Source organism: Xyrauchen texanus, chromosome 19 (genome assembly GCF_025860055.1).
Source record: "Xyrauchen texanus isolate HMW12.3.18 chromosome 19, RBS_HiC_50CHRs, whole genome shotgun sequence".
Lineage (NCBI taxonomy): Eukaryota > Metazoa > Chordata > Actinopteri > Cypriniformes > Catostomidae > Xyrauchen > Xyrauchen texanus.
In genome coordinates this window covers 34,190,162-34,212,534 of record NC_068294.1, presented here as the reverse complement: position 1 = coordinate 34,212,534, position 22,373 = coordinate 34,190,162, and the positions used below count along the sequence as shown (strand labels likewise).

The window sequence follows — 22,373 nt, the reverse complement described above, 5'->3', positions numbered from 1 at the left end:
ACAAGGAAAGAGAGTTGAAGACCCTGATAACGAAGTGACAATGATGTTTGTAAGGCATTGCCCAGAACCTAGTTTGTACACAGCCCTTCGAAGCAAACCATTAGAGAGTTGGAATGCACGTGAAGTTCAACCACTAATTGACAGTCACCACAGAGACAAGCAGTCTGTAAGAGTAGATGGAGTAAAAAAGGGTGATGAAAACCCCTCTAGTGCCTGGTGCATGACACAACAGCCGCTCACTGCCAGTAATCAGCCAAGTGTTTTGGATTCAGCCCTCCTCAATAGAGCAGTGCCTCTGCTGGAACAGTTCCTTATCTCACAAAAGGGAAAGGAGCAGAAGGAACAGGTTAAAGTCTTGCCTGGGGACTTTTCGGGCCCCTGTAAAATATGCAATACTTGTGATCATTCAACAAAAACTCACTGCTTTAAGGAGGGGCTGTGTTTTAGGTGTTACCAGACAGGACACCGAGGTTTTGAATGCCCTGAAGGAAAACAAGTGAAACAAGTAACAGCCAGGGAAGCCACTGAGTCTGATCGCCACAACTAGAAGGCCTGCACTGCATGGGGAACAGCGCAGGCACCCAACAATTAAAGACCCCTGAAAACCCATTGTACGTTTATTCAACAGCTAGTGACCATCTGAGTCGAAAGTCAGACAGTGCAAGTGAGATAAGTATGATTCAGCAAAAGAACCCACATGTGACTTCAAAATCTACTTACCAGAGAATTAATGATGAAGATGACCTGTTCTATTCTCCACCTTTGGTCGAAGGAAAGGTAGAATTATTAGCCCTCGTGGATAGCGGATCTGTAACCTGCACATGAAGTGAATCAGCTGAAGGCAGACTTAAAGACTGTAATTTGATCTGCGCAGACTCTAGCAAACCCACACAAAAGGTACTTACTGGGTGTGGAGGGAACGAAACAAAGCCGAAGTGCACATACAAGTTGAATGTGGATATGTTCGAATGCAAAATGACAATCAACTTTCTAGTAGTTCCAGGCCAAAAAGACGACATGATAGTTGGATCAAATGTCATTAGACATGTAACTCAGCAGGTGAAGAAAACCGAGTGGTATTGGAAAAGTGTATCTCAGCCGGTTCAAGAGAATAGTCTTGAACCCCTCCTGAGTGTACTCTCTAATGTTGACCGTTGGCATGGAGACAAGATACCACAGAGAGTTGGCACGGTTGTTCTGAGACAATGTGTGACGCTGGAGCCATTACATGAGCATTTGGTCTGGGGAAGGTTAAAAGAGGAAGTGCCTTTGTCAACTTCCCGCTCGGCACCGAGAAATATCATGGTAGCTCGCAGTGTTTGCCCACTGTGGGGCGACAAATGGATTCCTATGAATGTGATCAATATGCTCGATCGACTTGTTGTGTTACGGCGTAACATGAAAATAGCTCAAGTGCTTCCATGCTTGGCACTAGAAGTAGTAGACCTCACAGAAATAAGCAGAGAGTATCCGGCTGTCCAGATTAATGAGCTTAAAAGTGGTAGCGATAAGCAGATGGATTACATAGTCAGGCTGCGAGAATTAGGACTGACTGAAATTGATATTGATTCTTGTGAAGTTAGTGATTACTGGAAGAGACAGCTGGCTGACCTTGTAGTGAGACATGAAGGTGCTTTCTCTCGTGACAAGTTAGATTGTGGAGAAGTAAAGAACACTGTTCATCGGATCCGACTCCAGGATGAGAAGCCTTTCCGTTTACCTTACAGAAGGGTCCCACCAGCCCACTACCAGAAATTAAGGCAGACATTGAACGAGATGGAGGAGCGTGGTATCATCCGAAAATCCAACAGTGAATGGGCCTCACCCTTAGTCTTAGTATAGAAACCTTCTGGAGAGTTAAGGATATGCACAGACTTTAGGTGGCTCAACAAAAGAACGGAGAAAGATGCATACCCATTACCTCATCAAGCGGATTCACTTGCGGCATTAGGAGGAAACTGTTATTTTAGCACTGTGGATTTAACATCTGGTTTCTATAATATTCCAATCCATGAAGAAGATCGCAAATATACTGCATGTACAACACCAGTTGGGCTATATGAATACAACCGTATGGCTCGGGTTATGCAACAGCCCGGCAACATTCTCACGGATGATGACCTCCATCTTTGGAGACAAAAACTACCTTTCACTCCTTTGCTATTTGGATGACTTGCTTGTGTTCGGCAAGACTGAAAGGGAAGCACTAGACCGCATTGAGATGGTGTTTTCCAGGCTTAAAGAGCATAACCTGAAACTGGCACAAAAAAAGTGTTACTTCTTGAGAAAAACTCAAGTTTTTAGGACATAATGTAACTGAGAGTGGGATAGCGACTGATCCAACAAAAGTGTCTGCAATCAGTGAGATCATGTCCACAGATCTAATGGAAGCAGATGGAAAGACTCCATCTCCAACAAAAATTAAATCTTTCCTGGGGATGGCAAATTATTATTCCCATTTCATGGAGGGACTCTCGGCTCTAGCGAAACCGCTGTTTAAATTGACTGCTGGACAGAAAGTCAGGAGGAAATGTGGACCAGGTGCTCTATTAATTTCAAAAACTAGGCGTTTAAATCTAGAGGATTGGACTGTGGAATGTGACATGGCAGTGGAGAAGATAAAACATGCACTTGCTCACACTGTTGTGCTTGCTCACCCAGATTTCAAAAGGCCTTTCCTTTTGTCTACCGATGCATCCATGGATGGTTTAGGTGCAGTCCTGAGTCAGATTCCAGAAGGTGAGAAGAAGCCTAGACCAGTAGCTTTCGCAAGTAAGGCCCTTTCAAGTGCCCAGTCCAATTACCCTGCTCATAGGTTAGAGTTCTTTGCACTGAAGTGGGCAGTTTGTGATAAATTTTCCCATTGGCTGAAGGGGACAAAATTCACAGTGCTAACTGATAACAATCCCCTAACATATATAATGTCAAAGCCAAAATTAGATGCCTGCGAGCAAAGATGGGTATCTAAACTCGCCCCTTTTGATTTTGACTTGAGATACATACCTGGTACCCAGAATGTCCCTGCAGATCTTTTGAGCCGACAACCTTTTGCCAGAGCATTGGAGTTCTGTGAAGCCCTTGAGGCCAACGCTAATCACTTGACCTCTGAGTCTGTCCAGGAAACTTTCCGTTTGTCAGTGAATGTACAGCATCGAATCGGTATGAACAGTGTGAAAGGTTCTGAAGCTGAAAAGTTGAGTCTGGTTAGCAATGAAGGAGCGAAAGCTGTTTTTGAGTCCTGTGTAGATTGGGAGACCAGCCGTCCAATCTGTAATATTAATTTAATTCAGAGCCAAAATTTGATCTGTGGAGGTGCTAGCGCTCTTCCAGTTTTCTCTATGGAAGAGATAAGAATGAAACAAAAAGGAGATCCCATTGTGTCCCGAGCTGTGTTCTTCGTTGACAGAAAAAGGAGACCATCACGCAGGGAGAGAGATAACGAGACTACATCAGTAATGCAACTGTTGAAACACTGGGAAAAACTTGAAGTAAAGGATGGAATTCTGTACTGTAGGTCCAAGGACCGGGTCGGTAAAATCAGGTATCAGCTTGTACTTCCACACTCATTGAGAACTGCTGCTCTAAGAGGAACCCATGATGACACAGGTCATCAGGGACTGAGCAGAACCCTTCATCTTGTACATCAGAGGTTTTTCTGGTCTGGTATGGATACAGATGTCAAAAAGTATGTCTCGCACTGCAAACGATGTGTGGTTGGGAAGACACAGGAACCTGAGGCCAGAGCCCCACTTGAGTCCATCAGAACAAGTGCACCCCTCGAGCTTGTATGCATAGATTTCTGGTCAGCAGAAGGAACTCATGGGGAGGAGAGTGTTGATGTGCTTGTTATAACCGACCATTTCACCAAACTAGCCCATGCATTCCCCTGTCCTAACCAGACGGCCAAGGTAGTGGCGCAAAAACTATGGAACAATGTTTTCTGTGTGTATGGCTTTCCACAGAGAATACATTCGGACAAAGGTGCCAACTTCGAGAGCAAATTGATTGCGGCGTAATTGTAGGTGTCTGGTGTACGAAAGTCCCATACCACGCCATACCATCCTATGGGTAATGGGCAGACTGAAAGATTTAATCGCACACTTGGCAATATGATCCGTTCTTTGCCGCCTCGAGCGAAGGAGAGATGGCCGCAGAACATTCAGACACTCACATTCTCCTATAATTGTACTACTCATGAAACAACAGGGTTTGCACCATTCTACCTGATGTTTGGAAGAATTCCCAGATTACCTATAGATGTCATGTTTGGAGGTGCCCTCAGAAACGATGATGTTCAGACTTATGAGTATGTCAAATGTATGCAGAAAGATCTCAGAGAAGCTGTGCATATTGCTAAATTCAACAGAGAAAGCAGACGCAGGAGTACAACAAAAGATCCAAGGGTGCCCCACTGGAGGTCGGAGACCGTGTACTCCTGGTAAACAAAAAGGAAAGAGGAAAAGGGAAATTATCTGATGTGTGGAGCTCAGAAGTTCATTTAGTGATCTGGAAAGATCCATCATTGCCCATCTACCGGGTTGAGAACCCAACCACAAAGAACAGTAAGGTTGTCCATCGCAACTTCCTCCTTCCAGTCAATTTTCTTCCTTTGGAAGAACCAGAAATTTAATCTACAGAATTATCTGTAGTCTCGGAAGAGGAATGATGTCAGACAGAGGACCAAAGTAGGAGATCTCTGTTCAATACAGAAAGTGAAACACAGAATAGTAGAATTGCTGCTTGGATCTTACAAGGTGTCAACCCGGAAGCAGTTCATTGTGCTGGAGGGATTACTGTGGAGGAAAAGGGCAAAGAAAATGTCACAGAGTCTAAGAATTCAGTCTCTGCAAGTAAAACAAAAGAAATGGTTCTCTCTACCAGACATATAATTGAACACATCGGAAGTTCTGGTGACATACATGATTCAGATGATATGAACTCTTACACTGAGCATTCCATTGATGGTGAGAACAGTACATCTGAGTTAGAGCAAGATCGAGCAAGCAACAGAAATGAGGAAATGATCCAAGAGTCTGTGAACAGCCAGAGTGTTCAAGCAGAATCAGTCACCTTGTCAAGTGATGCTGGTCAAGTGAGCAGCTCAATTAGAGACTCAAGGCATCAAGCCTCAAGTAGTGGTAGATGTAGATACAAAAAGTCACATAGAAAGACAACTATAGCAGACACTGCCTTAAAACCAAACGAAGGGACTGTGAGAACCAGGGCAGGAAGGCTAGTGAAACCAGTAAGGAGACTGCTTGAGTGTATGAGCATGGTAATGATTGAACGAGGGCAAAAAGATCCTCTGTTTGAATTACTCAGAATTCTGTAGAATTTCATAGGAAGTTAAAAAGATCTTTTGAAGTATAATTTCAAGCTAATATTCAGTGTTAATCAGAATTAAGAAATTAGAGGCCTTTAATAGGATTTGAGAAGTACTTTATTTGGGGGTGTATGCTTATATGTATAAGGGCATATTTCTACCAAGCAAATTATACTTGCTATTCATTTGAATGACTGGAGTCAGGTTCCCTTATAAAGGAAAATAACTCACCTAAGGCCTTAAAGTTTGATGAAATTTAGGAGGGGAGAGTGTAGTGTACTGAGTTTTGTGACTACAAACTTTGTTGATTTAAGTGAAAATGTTTTTTTTGGGGTATTTCTGTTGATCTGTTTAAATTATCTTTAAAAGAGATTGGGAAGAACATGCATATGCAGTTGTTTAAAAATAATATTTTTGTATTTAAAAGAAAAGTGACGTCATTCCACTTACGTGTTGGTTCACCAATCGGATCTCACTCAAGTTCAGAACAGCTTTGGACTTGAGTGAGGCAGGTAAGTTGTAACTGAGCTCTGTGATTAAATATTCAAATATAAGAGATTGGGTTAGTTTTCTTGTTAATACTTGTACATGAAGTGTTGTAAGAGTGGATTAAGACACTGAAAGTATTTTATTGTCATTAGCGTTAGATATATTCGAATTTTGCGTTAATGAGCTCTTAATGAGATGGTTATATTCCCGCCCGCGCGCCATTTTATATGCGGGTTTCTTTGTTAATGGGTTTCAAAAGATAACATAAAATTGTGGATAACGTTCATAAAATATCATGCAGTTGAATTTTGTATGGGTATTTGTTGTTTTGTGCCAAATGCATGTATTTGTAACCGTATGTATATTTGAGATGTCAAGTTAATGCAGTTAAAAGTGTTAAAGGGTAACTAAACCCTAAACCAACTTTTTTTAGTTAATGATCTGTAAAGGTGCGTACACACTGCCAGCGACATCGCGCGCGACAGCGACTCAATACCATTCATTTTCAATGCGAGCACAGCGACTTCCGGCGACACGAGCTGTCGCGACCGTTGGCGCTAGATTTGGGCGTGTCCAGTGACGCGACAAAGTTGAGAAAAGTTCAACTTTGGAGCGACTAACGGAAGCGACAGCCAATAGGAGAGACGACAGGAGAGCTCACGTGATCCTTCTGTCTCTCTCTCAGTTCCTGCAGTAACGGAAAGATGGATGAAAGGCTAATTCTTGTTGTTAGAAATTTTCCAGTGCTCTATGATATGTCTCTTCCCACGTACAAGGACATTTTTAAGAAAAATACTGCGTGGAAAGGTGTATCTGAGATAGCGGGCATTTTATGGACCGGCATTTGCATTTTCGCCGCAGATAAACAGCCGCTATGGCAAACAGCACGCCTGGTTTCTTATTCATCTTTGATATAAACATTTTATGTACTGATTCCATTTATATTTAGTCTTTTCCCTCCAAAATCTTTGTTTTTAGTGGCAAGAAAAGAGATTCGCTGTCAACAGCAATGGAATGGCATCCGTGAATGTCATTTATAAACGTTACTAGGCAACCAGTAGTGGGAACACCCACTAGCTACTTCACCGCCAGCCACTGGCGACTTGCAGCGACAAAGTCGCTGGCAGTGTGTACGCACCTTAAGCATGGGGCTTTATTAGTACTGGTCATTGATTCAAGTAATTTTTTTTGACATTTGTGTATAAAGTGTTTTAATTCTACAATATATGGTGTAAAAACGTCTGAGTGCTGCCCTCTTCAGGTTGAACGGTGGCTACTGCAGTTGAATTTTCCTATTGGCTGTTGCGGTACTTCGTGACGTAAGCGGTGACAGCTGACGTAAGCAGGTTCCAGCTCACCACGCCAGATTCATGTACATGTCGTCTTGCGACCGTGTGAGGAATAATAATAACATAGAGTGTGACAGCAGCTGTCAATTAATCCGTCACTACGAGTCTCAGGTGCCCTCCCCCCCCCCCACCCACCCCCGTTCAGCCCCGCACTCGGTTCGTTCCCTCTATCCCCGCCGGGGTCTGCCCACTTTTCCAACATTTTCAAATATTTCTAGTGGGTGGAGTCAGACTCTGAGCAGGTGTTTAGTTACCCTTTAATGTAGGCAGGAGTTAATTTTTCTCTTCTCACACTCCTCACAGAGAGATTGCAGAACTGAGGGTGTGTGTGTGTAATTCCTGTCCTCTGTTAAATAAACTGCAGGTATGTAATATACAGCAACTAAGATGTTACCACTATACGATCACATGATATATGAAGAATCTGAATGTAATTTTATTTTCAGCAAATTACATTTTATTTATATGAAACATTTCATTATATTGAGATTGTTTTATTGAATATTGTCTTTCTGGAATGTATGCATTTGTGTTTGACATGTTGTGAAAATTATTGAGAGGAGTCATGTTTAAAGAATTAATTTGATGTAAGTTCAGAACAGCTTTGGACTTCAGTGAGGCAGAGAGATTGCAGAACTGAGGGTGTGTGTGTGTGTGTGTGTGTGTGTGTGTGTGTGTGTGTGTAATTCCTGTCTTCTGTTAAATAAACTGCAGACGTGGTCCACCAAAGACAGTGGTGTCAGTGATTCCTTTGTGGTGTGAGACGAAGTCCGCTACATTTCTATAACATTTTGGCATGTCATGTGTTCGACAGATCCAATGTTCAATGAAAATTATTTTTTGTTAGGATGGTGAAAAAGCTTTTGTACCTCTTTGTAAATTTTTAAGCATTCTTAAGTAAAACAGGCATCTGATGATAAAATAAGGTAAGTTGCAAAGTATCTGTATTTAGTTTTTTGTTAAAATCGGTATCGGCCAAACATTTTCATATTGGTGCATCCCTAAAAAATATGTTGACGTTGTTATTAACTGTTATAAAAACAATTAATAAACAATAAGTAGATCTTGCAATCTATTTAATGCTCATACTTTTATGCAGCACAGTAATGCATTATTCTTAGGGTTCAATATTACATAGGAAAATTTCAGTCTGCTGTATAGCCAAACCAAAAGCAAAACATAAGTTATATTTATTATTTATGAATATTATTATGTGACACGTGAGTCCTCTATCTGACTCGATTTCCAGAAATGCATCTATTGTAAATGCTCAAAAGCATTTCTTTTTATTAGAACAACAATTATACAGTGACGAAAAATCTACCATTTCTTTACTCAATTCAGTGTTAATATAAAGGTATAATGACATGTTAAAGACTCTTATCTTCACTCACATGCTGTTGATTTTAGATCAGAGACAGTCTGATGCCTCATACTAAGCACTTGTAGAGTAAATACCTACCCACCCTTACACATTTTTCAAGCTTAGTTTATGGCAAGTAGAGACAACTTTCGCCAGACACACCCCTAAAACTTGGACGTGGTTGTCTGCGTCTCTGATTGGTCGGGAAGCACGACTGACAACACCTGCTTAACTCCTTCATTCAAACTGACACCCGGACTCTGGGAAATATATCCAGCATCCATCCCGTTGCCGTTCTCACTCTTTCACCTCGATCAGTGTCCACATCAGATCCCGGGCTGGCAGATGACTACTGATAGTTTATCGAGACAACTGACTGTTACATCAAGTCTAATAATGTTGATCAAAATTGTAGTAGCCTTGCTGCTTGTCTCGGTTTTGGGGTTAGTGGTAGGAACGGATAATGTTGATGTGCACGAGAGTCACCCTGAGAAACCGGCGAATCAAAAAGGACGTCTTTCCTTGCAGAATACAGGTAAGAGAATTGGCATGCAGAGCGCGGTTATCACACTTAAGGGGTCGTTCAGACTCAACGCGGTTTTGGGCTTAAATAAGCTATGATGAATAAAACAGAACGCAGGTGTCTTAAAACGCATTTTAAAAAGTTGAAGTTCTTTTCAACTGCGTTTAAAAATCGAGGCGCGCTTGCACGCGATGCTTAAAAAAAATAGCGAAACGCTGCGCAAGACGTCCGTCTAGCGCGTATGTACCCCAGGGAAACAATTTAAAAACGGCGGATATGGACGCAAAAACGTGTTCTGTGTGAACGGCCCCTAAGACGCATTGAGAAGCCCGCACTGAGTGCTGTGCGTGTATGTGTGTGTGGGCACGTGCGCAGTATCAGACCTGATCGCGCGCAAAACCGGCCAATTCACATCTTATTATGCGCTGCGCTACGGTTTTCTATTATGAAGGAAGGCGATATCTAGTAAATACGAAACACAAGCAGAGAAATCCAATACCTTCGTAAACTATTAATAGCGTGGCATAAGGTAGGTAAAGATAGGTAATGTATACGGTGACATTTCAGGTTCATGTGCGCGTACGTGCGTATATCTTATTTGCGACCACAGAGTGGATTTGTGTTTTATGTACGACATCCTCAGCGAGTATTCTAATAATAAGTGGAGATAACTGCCCAGCAACGTGGTTGCACGATATACAGAGCATCCATATGCAACTTTTGAGCGGAAGCATTTTGACCAGCAAGTTAAACCTGTAATGTGGATGTTTTTTTGAGTGATGCAATGGTTCTACATGTTGCACTAGATCTGGCTCATACTTAAAGGAATATTCCGGATTCAGGACAAGGTAGCTCAATTTGAAAGGAAAAATAAGACCCTTACAATGGAAGTTAATAAGGTGTCAATTGTTCGGAAGGTTTAAACTTTAAAGGCACAAATGTGAAGCTAATTATTTTCTAAAAGCACTAACATGAATTTCTCTTTTTAAACTCGTGTATTATTTGAGCTGTAAATTGTTTAAATCGTAATTTTTACAGTAGTTGAACGGTTTTGGGGTTTGTTTTTATTATATCGTAATGGCAACACCGTTGTAAAATTGGCTATAACTTTAAACAGAAAAAAGGTTAGTAAGTGATTTTATCACACTAAAATTATGTTAACATTATGTTTTGTGGCTATACTTTTGAAACCTTGAGTATTTTAAAGTTTACGGATTGGCCCCCATTCACTTCCATTGTAAGTGCCTCACTGGAACCCAGATTTAAGCTTTTTTTAAAGGAGGAACAAGTCAAAATTAATTAGTGGTAATCAATATTATGTCACAAATGCTGTCTATTGAGCTTAACTTGTATTGAACCCGGAATATTCCTGTAACCTTTATCATCAAGGTTATTCAATGGCATTTCTGATGTATAAAATATCTAAATGTTTAGAAGGCAGATTATCCATATAATTTGGATTTAGGCTGGTGTTATGTTACCCTTCATAACTGACAACTTCTTTAAGGCAGCGACTGACCCAGAGTGGGTTTGCATAGTAGCATGGCTCAGTGGGTCACACAACAGTGTAACTCCATGCACGATCCAAGTCCATTCCCGCACAAATGCCAACACAAGCACTGCAGGCAGCAGCTCACTTTACCTGCGTGCCTCCGCTGATTTACTTTATTAGAATCTTTGGGAATACTCTGAATTTTTATATATTTTAATATGATATAAATTAAGAATCTATAGGAATGCTATTAGAGTTAGAATACTAAGGAACACTCTATGAACTGAATCTTTCTCTGAAATGATTGTGAACTCATCACTTTATCATGGTTTACCTTCACATTTGTCCTATTTGACACAAACACTGTTTTATTCATGTTTTTCACAGTAAGATTGACACAGAATATCATGTTTGAGAAGGACCACAATTAGGCTGCATTTCATTTTTATCAGCAAAGCCCTTCATAATATTACCACGATAAGAAAAGAGCATACTGACTGAAGTAAAACAATTGTCATTGCAAGACCTTAGAAATAAGATATATTTTAAAACTGTGTAATTTGTAATGCAATAGCTCCGAGAGTGTTTTAGATTTTTACAAGCCATTTAGTGATACTGTAATTGATGGGTTTAAATTTCACAGTGCATTTTATTAACCATTTGCCATGCGTTATAATAAATGTGATAAGAAATGTTGACTATTTTACTTTTTCCAGCTCATTTTGAGATGCTTTGTTCCTTCTAAAATAAACATCCTTATGCAAAATGTTTTTATTTACCCTCTGATTACAGTTAGGTTGACACTAAAAGGTTTTATTAATGCAGTTCAAATAAACATTCACCTTGGACAAGCAGGTAACCTTTATCTCACTTTTGTCCTGACACAGGACATGGATAAAAGACACATGTCAAGCTATTTTGTGATGTCTCCTGAAGTGGTCATAATTTTCTTGAAAAATACATCTAGGTGTCATCCAAGCATTTGTCCTGCGAATTCCATAATGTTTGATCCAGTCCTGAATGCAGGTGTCCTTATTAATTTATGTAATCATCTAAAAGTCTCAAGTCTTCAGAGCACTCTCTTAATTAGTGAAAATATATAGAAAAGTGCTCATCTGCAGTTTAGCAAATTAGTTATCATTAATCCTTGAACTGATAAATAAGGAATGCGTTTAAAAGAGGATACGCTTGAATATTGCATTTACATATCTCTTCGTTACAAGTGAAAAAATACCTACAATGCAACACACTATACTGTGGGAGGATGACACTTACACTCATGTTTTCATCTCTTATTCATATTTTTAAGCTCTATGGTGCTTGATATGCTCAGAAACTCATTTCTAATCTATTCAGCAAGGTTAAAGCAATCTTACCCTGGCATATATAGTGTTAACCTTTTTTTTCCACATCTAAGGCAGTCACTGCAATCTTGTTCCTGTTGCTGACAGTATGCTGCATTAGTATTTGTAGCTTGCTAGCCTGCTTAGCATTGCTTATTCTTATACTATATTCAGGTTTTTCCGCATTTCTACTGTTTCATCTGTATGTATTATAACTCACGCACCCGTTTCTCATTGTTTTTTCTTGCTTTTTTCTACTTGTCTTTATCTCGTGTCTCGACTGTGTGCATTCGATTTTCTCTACTGTGTTTTACGGATTATTGCATCAAACTCAAACATCTGCTGATTAGCAACCACATCGATCTCAAACCCTTGCTGCTCAAGATCAACCATAACAACAACAAACAATAGTGGTAAGTCATGGCATCCGCTCATGCTATTGCTTCCTGCATTACATGCTACATGTTTACTATAGCTTCTTCTTTCAGCAGTGAGGGATGTACATGTGATAAATGTAAGGAATTAGTCAGGCTGACTTAATGAGTTAGAGACACTCATCCGAACGCTAGTGGAGGTTAGTGAGAAAGAGAAGCCGGTAGATACTGTTTTGGTTGTACGTAGTACAGCAACCAACTCACACACTTTGGTTCCGGATGAAGAGCCCCGGCAGTAGGGCGAGTGGGTGTCATCTCTGCGACATACTCTCTCAGCAATGTGACATCACTCTCCTGTTCCTGTTAGGGTTTCCTATAGATTCTCCCCACTCAGGTGTGCACCCACTGAGAATCATGTCGAAAGAGCCCAAATAATTGGTGATTCTATTGTAAGGAATGTGGAAATAGAGACTCCAGCCAACATTGTTAAATGCATTTTGGGGGTTCCGGCATCTGACATCAGCTCAAATTTACAAGTGCTGGCTAATGCTAAATGTAGATTTTCTAAAAATTGTATTCATGTTTATGATGTCTGGCTTCGCCAGGCGGAGATCACTAAAGATAATGTTAAAGTGGTGTGTGAACTTGCAAAAATGATGTCAGACACTGTAATATGCTCTGGCCCCTTCCCTGCTCATCTCTGTGACAAGGTTTATAGTAGATTAGTGTCACTTGAACGGCTGGATGTCTGAGTGGTGTATGGAGAATAGCATAGGATTTATAGACTATTGGAAGAGTTTTTGGGGTAGACCTGACCTGATAAAGAGAGACGGACTCCGTTCCTCCAGGGAAGGTGTCGCTCTCCTCTCTAGCAGTTTGGCTCATAGACTTATGATAGTATTTGTGACTCCAGCCAGGTCTCCTATGCAACCAAATTGGCCGGTTGCTAGGGAGGGTAGAGTCACACGGGGTAACCTCCTCGTGGTCGCGATTAGTGGTTCTCGCTCTCAATAGGGCACGTGGTAAATTGTGCGTGGATTGCGAAGAGTAGCATGAGCCTCCACATGCAAAGTCTCTGCGGTGTCATGCACAACGAGCCACATAATAAGATGCACGGATTGACTGTCTCAGAAGCGGAGGCAACTGAGACTTTTCCTCTACCACCTGGATTGAGGTGAGTAACCGTGCCACCACGAGGCCCTGCTAAGTTGTGTCAATTGGACATTCCAAATTAGGAGAAAAGGGGATACAAATTGTTTTTATAATAATAAAGAGAAACTGGTTAATCCGAACGTCTGCTAGCTACATTGAGATGTCACATAGGTCATATAAACTACAACACATAGACTGTATCACCTAGATATCACATAGAGACTGTGTCTGTTCCCCGTAGTACCGAACACAAAACTCACTAAATAATTGTGATTTTTTTTTATTTTTTTTTTTTTATTAAGGTTAAACTTGAAAAAAGAAATTGAAGATAAATATCATATAAAGGTAGGTCTACTAAACATAAAATCTCTTTCTGCCAAAGCACTAATTGTAAATTAAATTATTACAGATCATTGTTTGGATGCACTCTGTTTGATTGAAACATGGCTTAAACTAGGTGAATATATTAGTTTAAATGAGTCTACTCCCCCAGGTTATTGTTCTAAACATGAGCCTCATCTGAAGGGTCGAGGAGGAGGTGTTGCTACAATTTACAGTGAAGTTTTTGTTGTTACTTAGAGGACATGATATAAATTAGACTTTTGAACTAATAATGTTAATATGACACTGTAAAAAAAAAATAAAAAAAGCTCTGTTGTCTTTCGCCCTTGATAAAATAACAGAAAATATAAGTACAGTCTTCTCTAGCACTCTTGATATTGTCACCCCTTAAATTAAAGCAAAAAGTCTTGTGCCGTGGTACAATGATCACACTCATGCTCTCAAGAGAGCAGCTTGGAAAATAGAGCGAAGAATACAAAATTAGACATTTCGTGGTGCATTGAAGGTACTAAAAGCTGCCAGGTCAGCATATTTTAGTAAACTCACAGTAAACTGCACTTATCAGATACAAATGGCTTGCTCTTATTATCTGATCATGGCTGCATTTCGCATCTAGTGCTTTTAGATTTTAGTGCTGCCTTCGACACTATAGATCATGACATTCTCTTGAATAGGCTGGAGAATTATGTTGACATTATTGGACTTACAGTAGTATGGTTTAGGTCCTTTTTATCCTGTGTAAATGAGGAATTGTCAAATCAAACAAAAGTTAAGTATGGAGTGCCACAGAGATCAGTTTTAGGACCTCTTTTCTCCTTATATATGTTTCCCCTGTGAGATATTATCAGGAATCATGGAATAAGTTCCCACTGTTATGACGATGATACCCAACTTTTATATTTCGTCTAAATCCAATGAAAATTCACAATTCTCCAAATAAGCAGAGTGTATCAATGAAATCAAAGATTGGATGGCTTCTACTCAATTCCGACAAAACAGAGGTACTAATTTTTGGACCAAAAACCTATAAAAAATAAGCCACTAATATATCATTTGTCTCTCGATGGATAAACTTATGTCATCTTCTTCTGCAAAGGACTTAGGTGTTATATTTGATACCAATCTGTCCTTTGAAAATCAAATTTCCAATGTTTTTAGAACAACATTCTTCCACCTGAGAAATATTGCTAAATTACGACACATGCTCTCTGTTGCTGTTGCCGAAAAATTAATTAATGTGTTCAAGACCTCAAGACTAGATTATTGTAATGCATTACTGGGAGGATGTCCAACAAGTTCAATAAGTGTTGACTAGAACAAGAAAAAATTATCCTATCAACCCAAATTTATCATCGTTACATTTGCTACATGTTCAATTTCATATTAATTTTAACTACATGCTTTGAATAGTCTAGCTCCACAGTACTTAAGTGACCTTCTGACATATTCTGTCATGTTCATTAATATCACTAAATTATGGCTTGTTAATAATTCCAGGAATATCAAAATCCACAAAAGGCAGTAGATCCTTTTCATACATGGCTACTAAACTATGGAATAGTCTCCCTAACACTGTTCGGGATGCAGACACACTCACTCAGTTAAAGTCTAGAATAAAGACGCATCTATTTAGCCAGGCATACACCTAATTTATCCTTCGTCTCAAATTAGGCTGTTTTAGTTAGGTCTGCCGTAACCAGAAACATTCATCATGATCAATAAATCTGCATAAAATTCAATGGCATCTACGCTAATATTATTCTATTTGTTTCCATTTCTCAACCTTGGGATTCATATCCCGAGGTTACCAGAGCCGGCCAGATCCAGCTCTGTTCCTGCTTTGTGTCAGACTCCACTGCTACGTGTCACTAAAAGATGATGACAAACTACAGCCGGTGCTAGCCAGACATCACTTTAGTCTTTTGATTTCAGAGGATGAACTGATGCCAACTACAACTGTAAGACATGGGATATGCCACTGATTCATATGCCACTGCCTGAACCATGGATTTAGGATGGACCCCCACCGAAATAACCTGCAGGTTGAACTGCAATGTAACTCATTATTCTCTACCTGCATCAACTTTGTCTATTGATGGACTATCTTGAAATGGAATACATAGACTATCGTTTATTTGTCAACAAAACCTTCTTCAGCCAACTAACAAAGGACAATTTCATCTATGTGAACTGCAGTTAATCCAGGATGGACTTCAAAGACATTAGTCACTAATCTTAAATTTCATAAAAAATATTGTATTTTTATTTTTAAAACACTGGACCTTAACGCTTAACACATTTAATGTTCCTTGCCTACAGACACCTTCAGCTTGCTCACAGGGGTTCTAAATACAATTATTATTTAATTTCTAAACACATTTTACAATCATATTTAATCAAACTACTCAATGATCACTGTAATACTTATAGATATTACAGTTTAATGTTTTTGTTAATGCATGATTTCCTGTGAAGCTGCTTTGAAACAATGTGTGTTGTGAAAAGCGCTATACAAATAAACATGAGTTGACTTCAAGATGCCTCCCAGTTTTATGGACTTTAATAGCATACCTTTATTACCACAGTGCTCTCTCTGCTAAATTGGTCCCCTAAATACAGTTCTTTGGGAGAAAGAAAGCTGAAAAATATGTCTCTGTGTTCGTGTGTGCATGATGTAAAAGGCTGTGCCCTCAGTATATTTCTAAACCACACTTCAAGCTTTGACAATGGTAATTATATGTAAGAATAGGCCTATTCTGATTAGGAAAGGATAAAAAAAATCAAGTTCTAATCAGGGTCTGTATTTCAAGAAGCATTGCATTCCCTAATTATGTGCATTCTCTTTCTCTATCTGTGGCGACAGCTGAGATCCAGCACTGTCTTTTGAGTGCGGGAGATGTGGGCTGTGGTGTGTTCGAGTGTTTCGAGAACAACTCTTGTGAAATCCGGGGCTTGCAGGAGATTTGCATGACCTTCCTGCACAATGCTGGCAAGTTCGACTCGCAGGTAAGCACTGCACCACACATGGCTGCCCCAGTCTCCCACGGCGTTCATGTCCCTTTGATGCAGCCTGAGGATGACCCTGCAGGCTGCTAAGCCAGCTGGCACTGCCTCCAATGCAGCTACTGTTTCACGAGGTGCATGTGGATTTGGAGAAGAGAGTTTTAAGCTTGTAACGCAGTCTCAAGATGTGGATGTCTACAGAGTCAGTCTTAAGGGGTTTGTTCAGCCAAAAATGACAAATCTATTATTATTTACTCACCCTTATATCACTCCTAACTCATATGACTTTTTTCTTATATGGAACACAGAAAGACAAAAATAAAAGATCTTTTTCATTTTCTTCAAATAATTAAAATGAATAGTGGCTCTGGGTTGTCAAGCTCCAAAAAGGATTAAAAAAAAAACACCATTAAACCACAAAAGAATTATTGATAGTCTTCTGAAGCCATACAATCACTTGTGTGATGGACAGACTGCAATTTGTTATTCAATCTCAAATCATATCATTGATCAACTCCCAACAGCAGCGCATATGCAGGTGTGACATCATGATGTTTGGTCACAAGACATTGGAGAACCAATAACGTTTGATGTCATCGACGTCTAAACTGCTTTGATTTGGGCACTGACAAAAATGTATATAATGACTCGTAGTATGTTGAGCAGACCATGCTGGTTCATGTTATCCCAACAGAGCAAAAAAAGTGATTGCAAAGGTTTATGGCTGCAGATCTAAAAAGACCATCTTAAATGCTTACAGGGCAAGTCCTTCATCAAGGATGCTTTCAAGTGCATGGCACATGGTTTAAGGCACAAGTTCAGCTGCATCAGTCGAAAATGCCTGGCCATAAAGGAGATGGTCTTCCATCTTCAACGGGAATGCTACATGAAACACAACCTCTGCTCAGCTGCTAAAGACAACGTCAATGTCATGGTGGAGATGATACACTTCCAAGACTTATTTCCTAAAGGGTAGGTACAAGCTTTCCGTATCCATCCTCCCACTCTTGTTTGCACATACCACTTCAGATGCTATACTGTTTCCATCTTGTGTACTTCACCATTGTTGGAAGTTTTGCAAGTCAGGTGATTGAATAAACAGAGTTTGAGTAGCTTTTTAAATACTTTCAAGTGAAGCCATTGTCTTGTTTTTCGGATAGCTGCATGTTTTCTGAGCAGTTTTTCCATTCTTAAGTGAAGTTCTCGAAATGCACAATGTTATTGTTTGGTGGCAATTATTTATCCAGCCATAAGGATTAAGCAATGTTCATCAGTTTTCTGAGGGCTGTTAGGAGCAGCTGTAAACATGTCTTTGTACAGTCTCATAAAAGGTAACAGGGTTCCCACTCTTTTCAAGAGACAATTATCCAGGATATTTTATGACCTTTGGGTGTACCTCGTGCTCTGGTTTGAGTCTCGAGCTCTCCATTATGGACAGCGAGCCACATATGTATACCTTCTCTTCATTTTTTAAGGTTACATGAACATGTGAACTCTTGAAGTGGTCCAGTATGATTATTAAACCCAAAACATCTGTGATACAAATATTCATGTGAAGATAAGTGACTGCTATTTCTAAAACTCCAACACACCAAATTATTTTTATGAAATGTATATAAAATCTATATTTAATAATCACAATAATACATATCACAATTTTAATTTGATTAATTGTGCATTCAAACATTTGTTTTCATACCAATTATGTAAAATACAATTTTTATGTCTTGATTAAGTGATTCCATTCACGTTTTCCACATCGCTGAAATCAAAGGGCCCTACTTAACCATAGTATACGCAGACTCTGATCCGATCATTGAATTATTGAAAATGAACTCACATGTGTAAAGGCCACATCACCATGCTACCATCCCGGGGTGTGAATTCATTTAAAAAAAAATCAGTGTTCTGACTGTCCTCATTGTATAAAGTTTATAACTCAGTTGTTTTTGTAGTTTACACTACAGCAATGTTGGAATGAAAATATATATATATATATATATATATATATATATATATACATTTTGGACTATCAGTACTTAAACTCTGCTTTGCGGAGCAGTGACAAAGCCTTACGAATTTGTATATTTGACACCTATCCCTAGTACCAGTGGTTACTGTGCTTTTGTACATGTGGAAGCAACACAGTGAAACCAGTTTTCCAGGACATTGAAGTATTTTTTATTTTATTTTCTATGACTGGAATACTGCATTGCAAGATTGTAGGTGTTCCAGGACACATGGGAACCATGTGTGTCATAACCTTTCATTGCAGTTGCTTACACCTCACTTTTCATTTGGCACAGCACTGCCCTATGATGCAGCACATGTCAGCAATAAGTGCTTTTTGGCCAGTGAAACAGGACAACAGGGAACGGAATTTGAGACTGTAAACAGTCAGCGTTTTTAAGTAGAGCATTAGAGGTCCCTGCTTTTGAACACCACATACCTAGTGCCATATGAAATTCGTTCCAAAATTGGCATTCCAAATTCCATGTTTCCTGTTACATTTTTCTGCATTCTGTTTTTTAATGGATGAATCCAATTGTCTAATCTAATAAATTGATAAAAGTGAACAGTTTAATAACAATTAAATGGAAATATAGTTGATGTCCTGATTCATAGAAATCCTTCTGCTCTGATTTAGTGCTGAGAATGTAGCCAAATAGCTACCATGAACCTCTGGTTCTGAAAAAGAACCTGTTCCCAACCTAACCATGACTGACTGCTTTCATCCCATTTTCTTAGGCCATACGTAGAGCTGGTGAACATCTTGCTGAGCTGTGGAGAAGAGGTGAAGGAAGCCATTACTCGAAGCGTACGTTTACAGTGTGAGCAGAACTGGGGCGCTCTGTGTGACAGTCTCAGTTTTTGTTCTTCGATGACCACCGCTCCAGCATCAGGGTCCTCAGGTGGCCTTGAGCGACGTCCAGCGGCTTCCTCTCATTCAGAAGGAGACCACCACAAAGGTGCTCGACAAGGAGACAAGGACAAACCTGGTAAGGGTGGGTTCAGTTCCCACACGAGAAGTCGGAGCCAAGGCTCTCGTCGTGCCAGTTTAGATTCCACTGTTGCTGAGCAGGAAGACTCTAAGATCACTGACATTCGGAGGTGAAATAACAGGAACATCTATCTTGACTATGACACCATTACTCATATCCCCAAATTAACAGACTGAGCAAGATGATTGCAGACCTACTAGTTCAACCAATCCACCCCCTACTTATTTACACAACTTTAACAGTCATTCCAGCACTCCCAAACTGTATGCAGGGTGTATGTGGTGTAGCTTTATTGCTACTTCAGATTGTTAATTTGTAGGATTACGAGAACACCAGTGCTTGTTTTTAGTTCTAATACAGCATCTCTATTTCTCAAATCATATCCTCCTAGATCAATCACTTCTATTATTTATTTTATTCCTTATGCAATATTTGAATATAAAACATGTACATATAAATCTATGTATATTTATATAAACATGTCTAAATATAGCCTCCATATTCAGTACTGATATACTATATGTAATATAGTTCCAAGAATGCTTGCTGTTGTATTAGTCACATTATTGCACCAATTATGCATCTGACTGTAGATATGTAAGATATGTTTGTTTACTCGTTTGTTTCAACGTTGGAAACTTGTGTGTACATTTTATTTGAAATACTTGATTACATACAAGCTGTACAGGATTGAAGTCTAGGTCTAGCACATATGATGGTTTGTGCTTGTTGGAAGGGCAAAGAAGTCATTTAACTAAGGAATGTCCAGTAACAAGCGTATTGTGCCTTGAGAATGTAACACAGAGGTTTTTCTTCACAATAACGAACTAATGAACCTGGGCAGATCTATTATACTAAAGATGTTTTTTTATTATTTTCTCCTCTTTTCTCCCCAATTTGGAATTCCCAATGTGCTCTAAGTCCTTGTGGTGGCATAGTGATTCGCCTCAATCCAGGTGGTGGAGGACGGATCTCAGTTGCCTCATGTGGCTTGTTGAGCACGTTACCGCGGAGAGCTAGCGTGTTCTATTCTCACGCTATTCCCCGCAGCGCCCCACCGAGAGCGAGAACCACATTATGGCGACCACAAGGAGGTTAACCCAATGTGACTCTACCCATCCTAGCAACCGGGCAATTGGTTGCATAGGAAGCCTGACTGGAGTCACTCAGCATGCCCTGGATTCTAAAGTGTGATTCCAGGTGTGGTAGTCAGCGTCTTTACTACCAAGCTACCAAGGCCCCCTATACTAAAGATGCTTAAACATACCTGCTGACCCCAGGGAACTATATATAGTTACATTAGGCATTATATTCAGGTCTTTGCTTAGAAATAGGTTGAAATATAAACACAAGATGTCATATGTCCCTGTATGATAAAGTGCCCTGATAATATCTCTTGAGTTTAATGCGTATGCTGCACATTTCTGGGCTTCGCCCAAACAGATTTTTTCAACACAGGAACAATTTTAGCTCACAATGTCTCATGGAAAGCAGGCCTGCCTGTGTAATGGCCAAGTCCACAGACAGCCACTGGAGTTTCCAAGTAAAAAATAGAAGAGCCACTTAGAAGAGCCAGAAGTTGGAGCCATGGTCCAATGGCCTTAGAACCAGGAACAGTGGTTAAGTCTACAGAAGAAGCTTAGGGTATTACTGACAATAATAATTATTTTTTTGGGGGGTCCTTGCCACATGATTGGTTAATGCAGTAGTTGGATCTGATTGTCAGTTTGAGAATAAGCAATGACTGGTATAGATCTGCTATTCATTAGCCTAAAGATCACAGTAGTTTCTTTGACCAATCATATTATTTTAAGTCACTCAGGTATTACAGTAAACATGTGGGCAAAACGTGATCAGCTTTGTGTTCAACCCTGAAAAAAAATTATATATATATATATATATATTTTTTTTTTTTTTTTGGGGGGCATTGTCTCAAGAATGGAAGGAAATGTGTGTAAAATTATTTTAAATGAGTGATGATTACATCTCCATACAGATAGCATGTGTTCCAATTGTTTTAGAAAAATAAATACTAAAGTTCATTTCTTACTCGGATGTGTCATTTTGGATTGTTTTTCACATAAAATTTAACTTCATTAAGACATGCCATTAATGAGAAATTTTTAAATATACATTTAGCATACGCTTTTATCCAAAGCAACTTACAGTGCACTTATTACAGGGACAATCCCCCCAGAGCAACCTGGAGTTAAGTGCCTTGCTGAAGGGCCCTGCAGTGGCATCTTGGTGGTGCTGGGGCTTGAACCCCCGACCTTCTGGTCAGTAACCCTGAGCCTCAACCACTGAGCCACCACTGCCCCATAACTTAGTTTGTATTTTCAATAAAAATATTCCTTATATAAACCAATTTAGTTTGGTAAGGCAATAATGTATATCTTCACTACTGCAGTGGTTTTGGTTATTAAATCCCATTACTAAATAATACTATATCTATACTCCTAATTTCTGTATTATGAATGGGTTATATTGCCTACATAGCAAATTACTTTCTAAAGCTCAATTTGAATTGATGTAGAGTATGTACTGTTTTTAAATTAAGTATATGGGTAGTTTTTATGTTTTTGATGAGTAGGCAGCATGCGAATAGCATAAATAGA

General features: G+C 39.6%; 1 protein-coding gene across 3 annotated transcripts in view; it reads left to right on the top strand.

Moving 5' to 3' along the window:
* The first annotated feature begins 2,720 nt into the window (after positions 1–2,720).
* The window catches only part of LOC127660143 (stanniocalcin-2-like), a 264,689-nt gene continuing 245,036 nt past the window's right edge, over positions 2,721–22,373 (top strand). The window contains exons 1-4 of one of the 3 annotated variants that reach the window (XM_052150239.1): positions 8,784–9,059; positions 16,614–16,756; positions 17,514–17,725; positions 19,502–21,668. In XM_052150239.1, coding sequence (XP_052006199.1) covers positions 8,870–9,059; positions 16,614–16,756; positions 17,514–17,725; positions 19,502–19,868 — 912 coding nt within the window. In that variant the 5' untranslated portion in view covers positions 8,784–8,869 and the 3' untranslated portion in view covers positions 19,869–21,668. Of the gene's footprint in view, positions 7,526–8,783; positions 9,060–16,613; positions 16,757–17,513; positions 17,726–19,501; positions 21,669–22,373 lie in introns of those variants that run through there. The other 2 variants (XR_007972609.1, XR_007972610.1) reach the window with 2 other exon arrangements.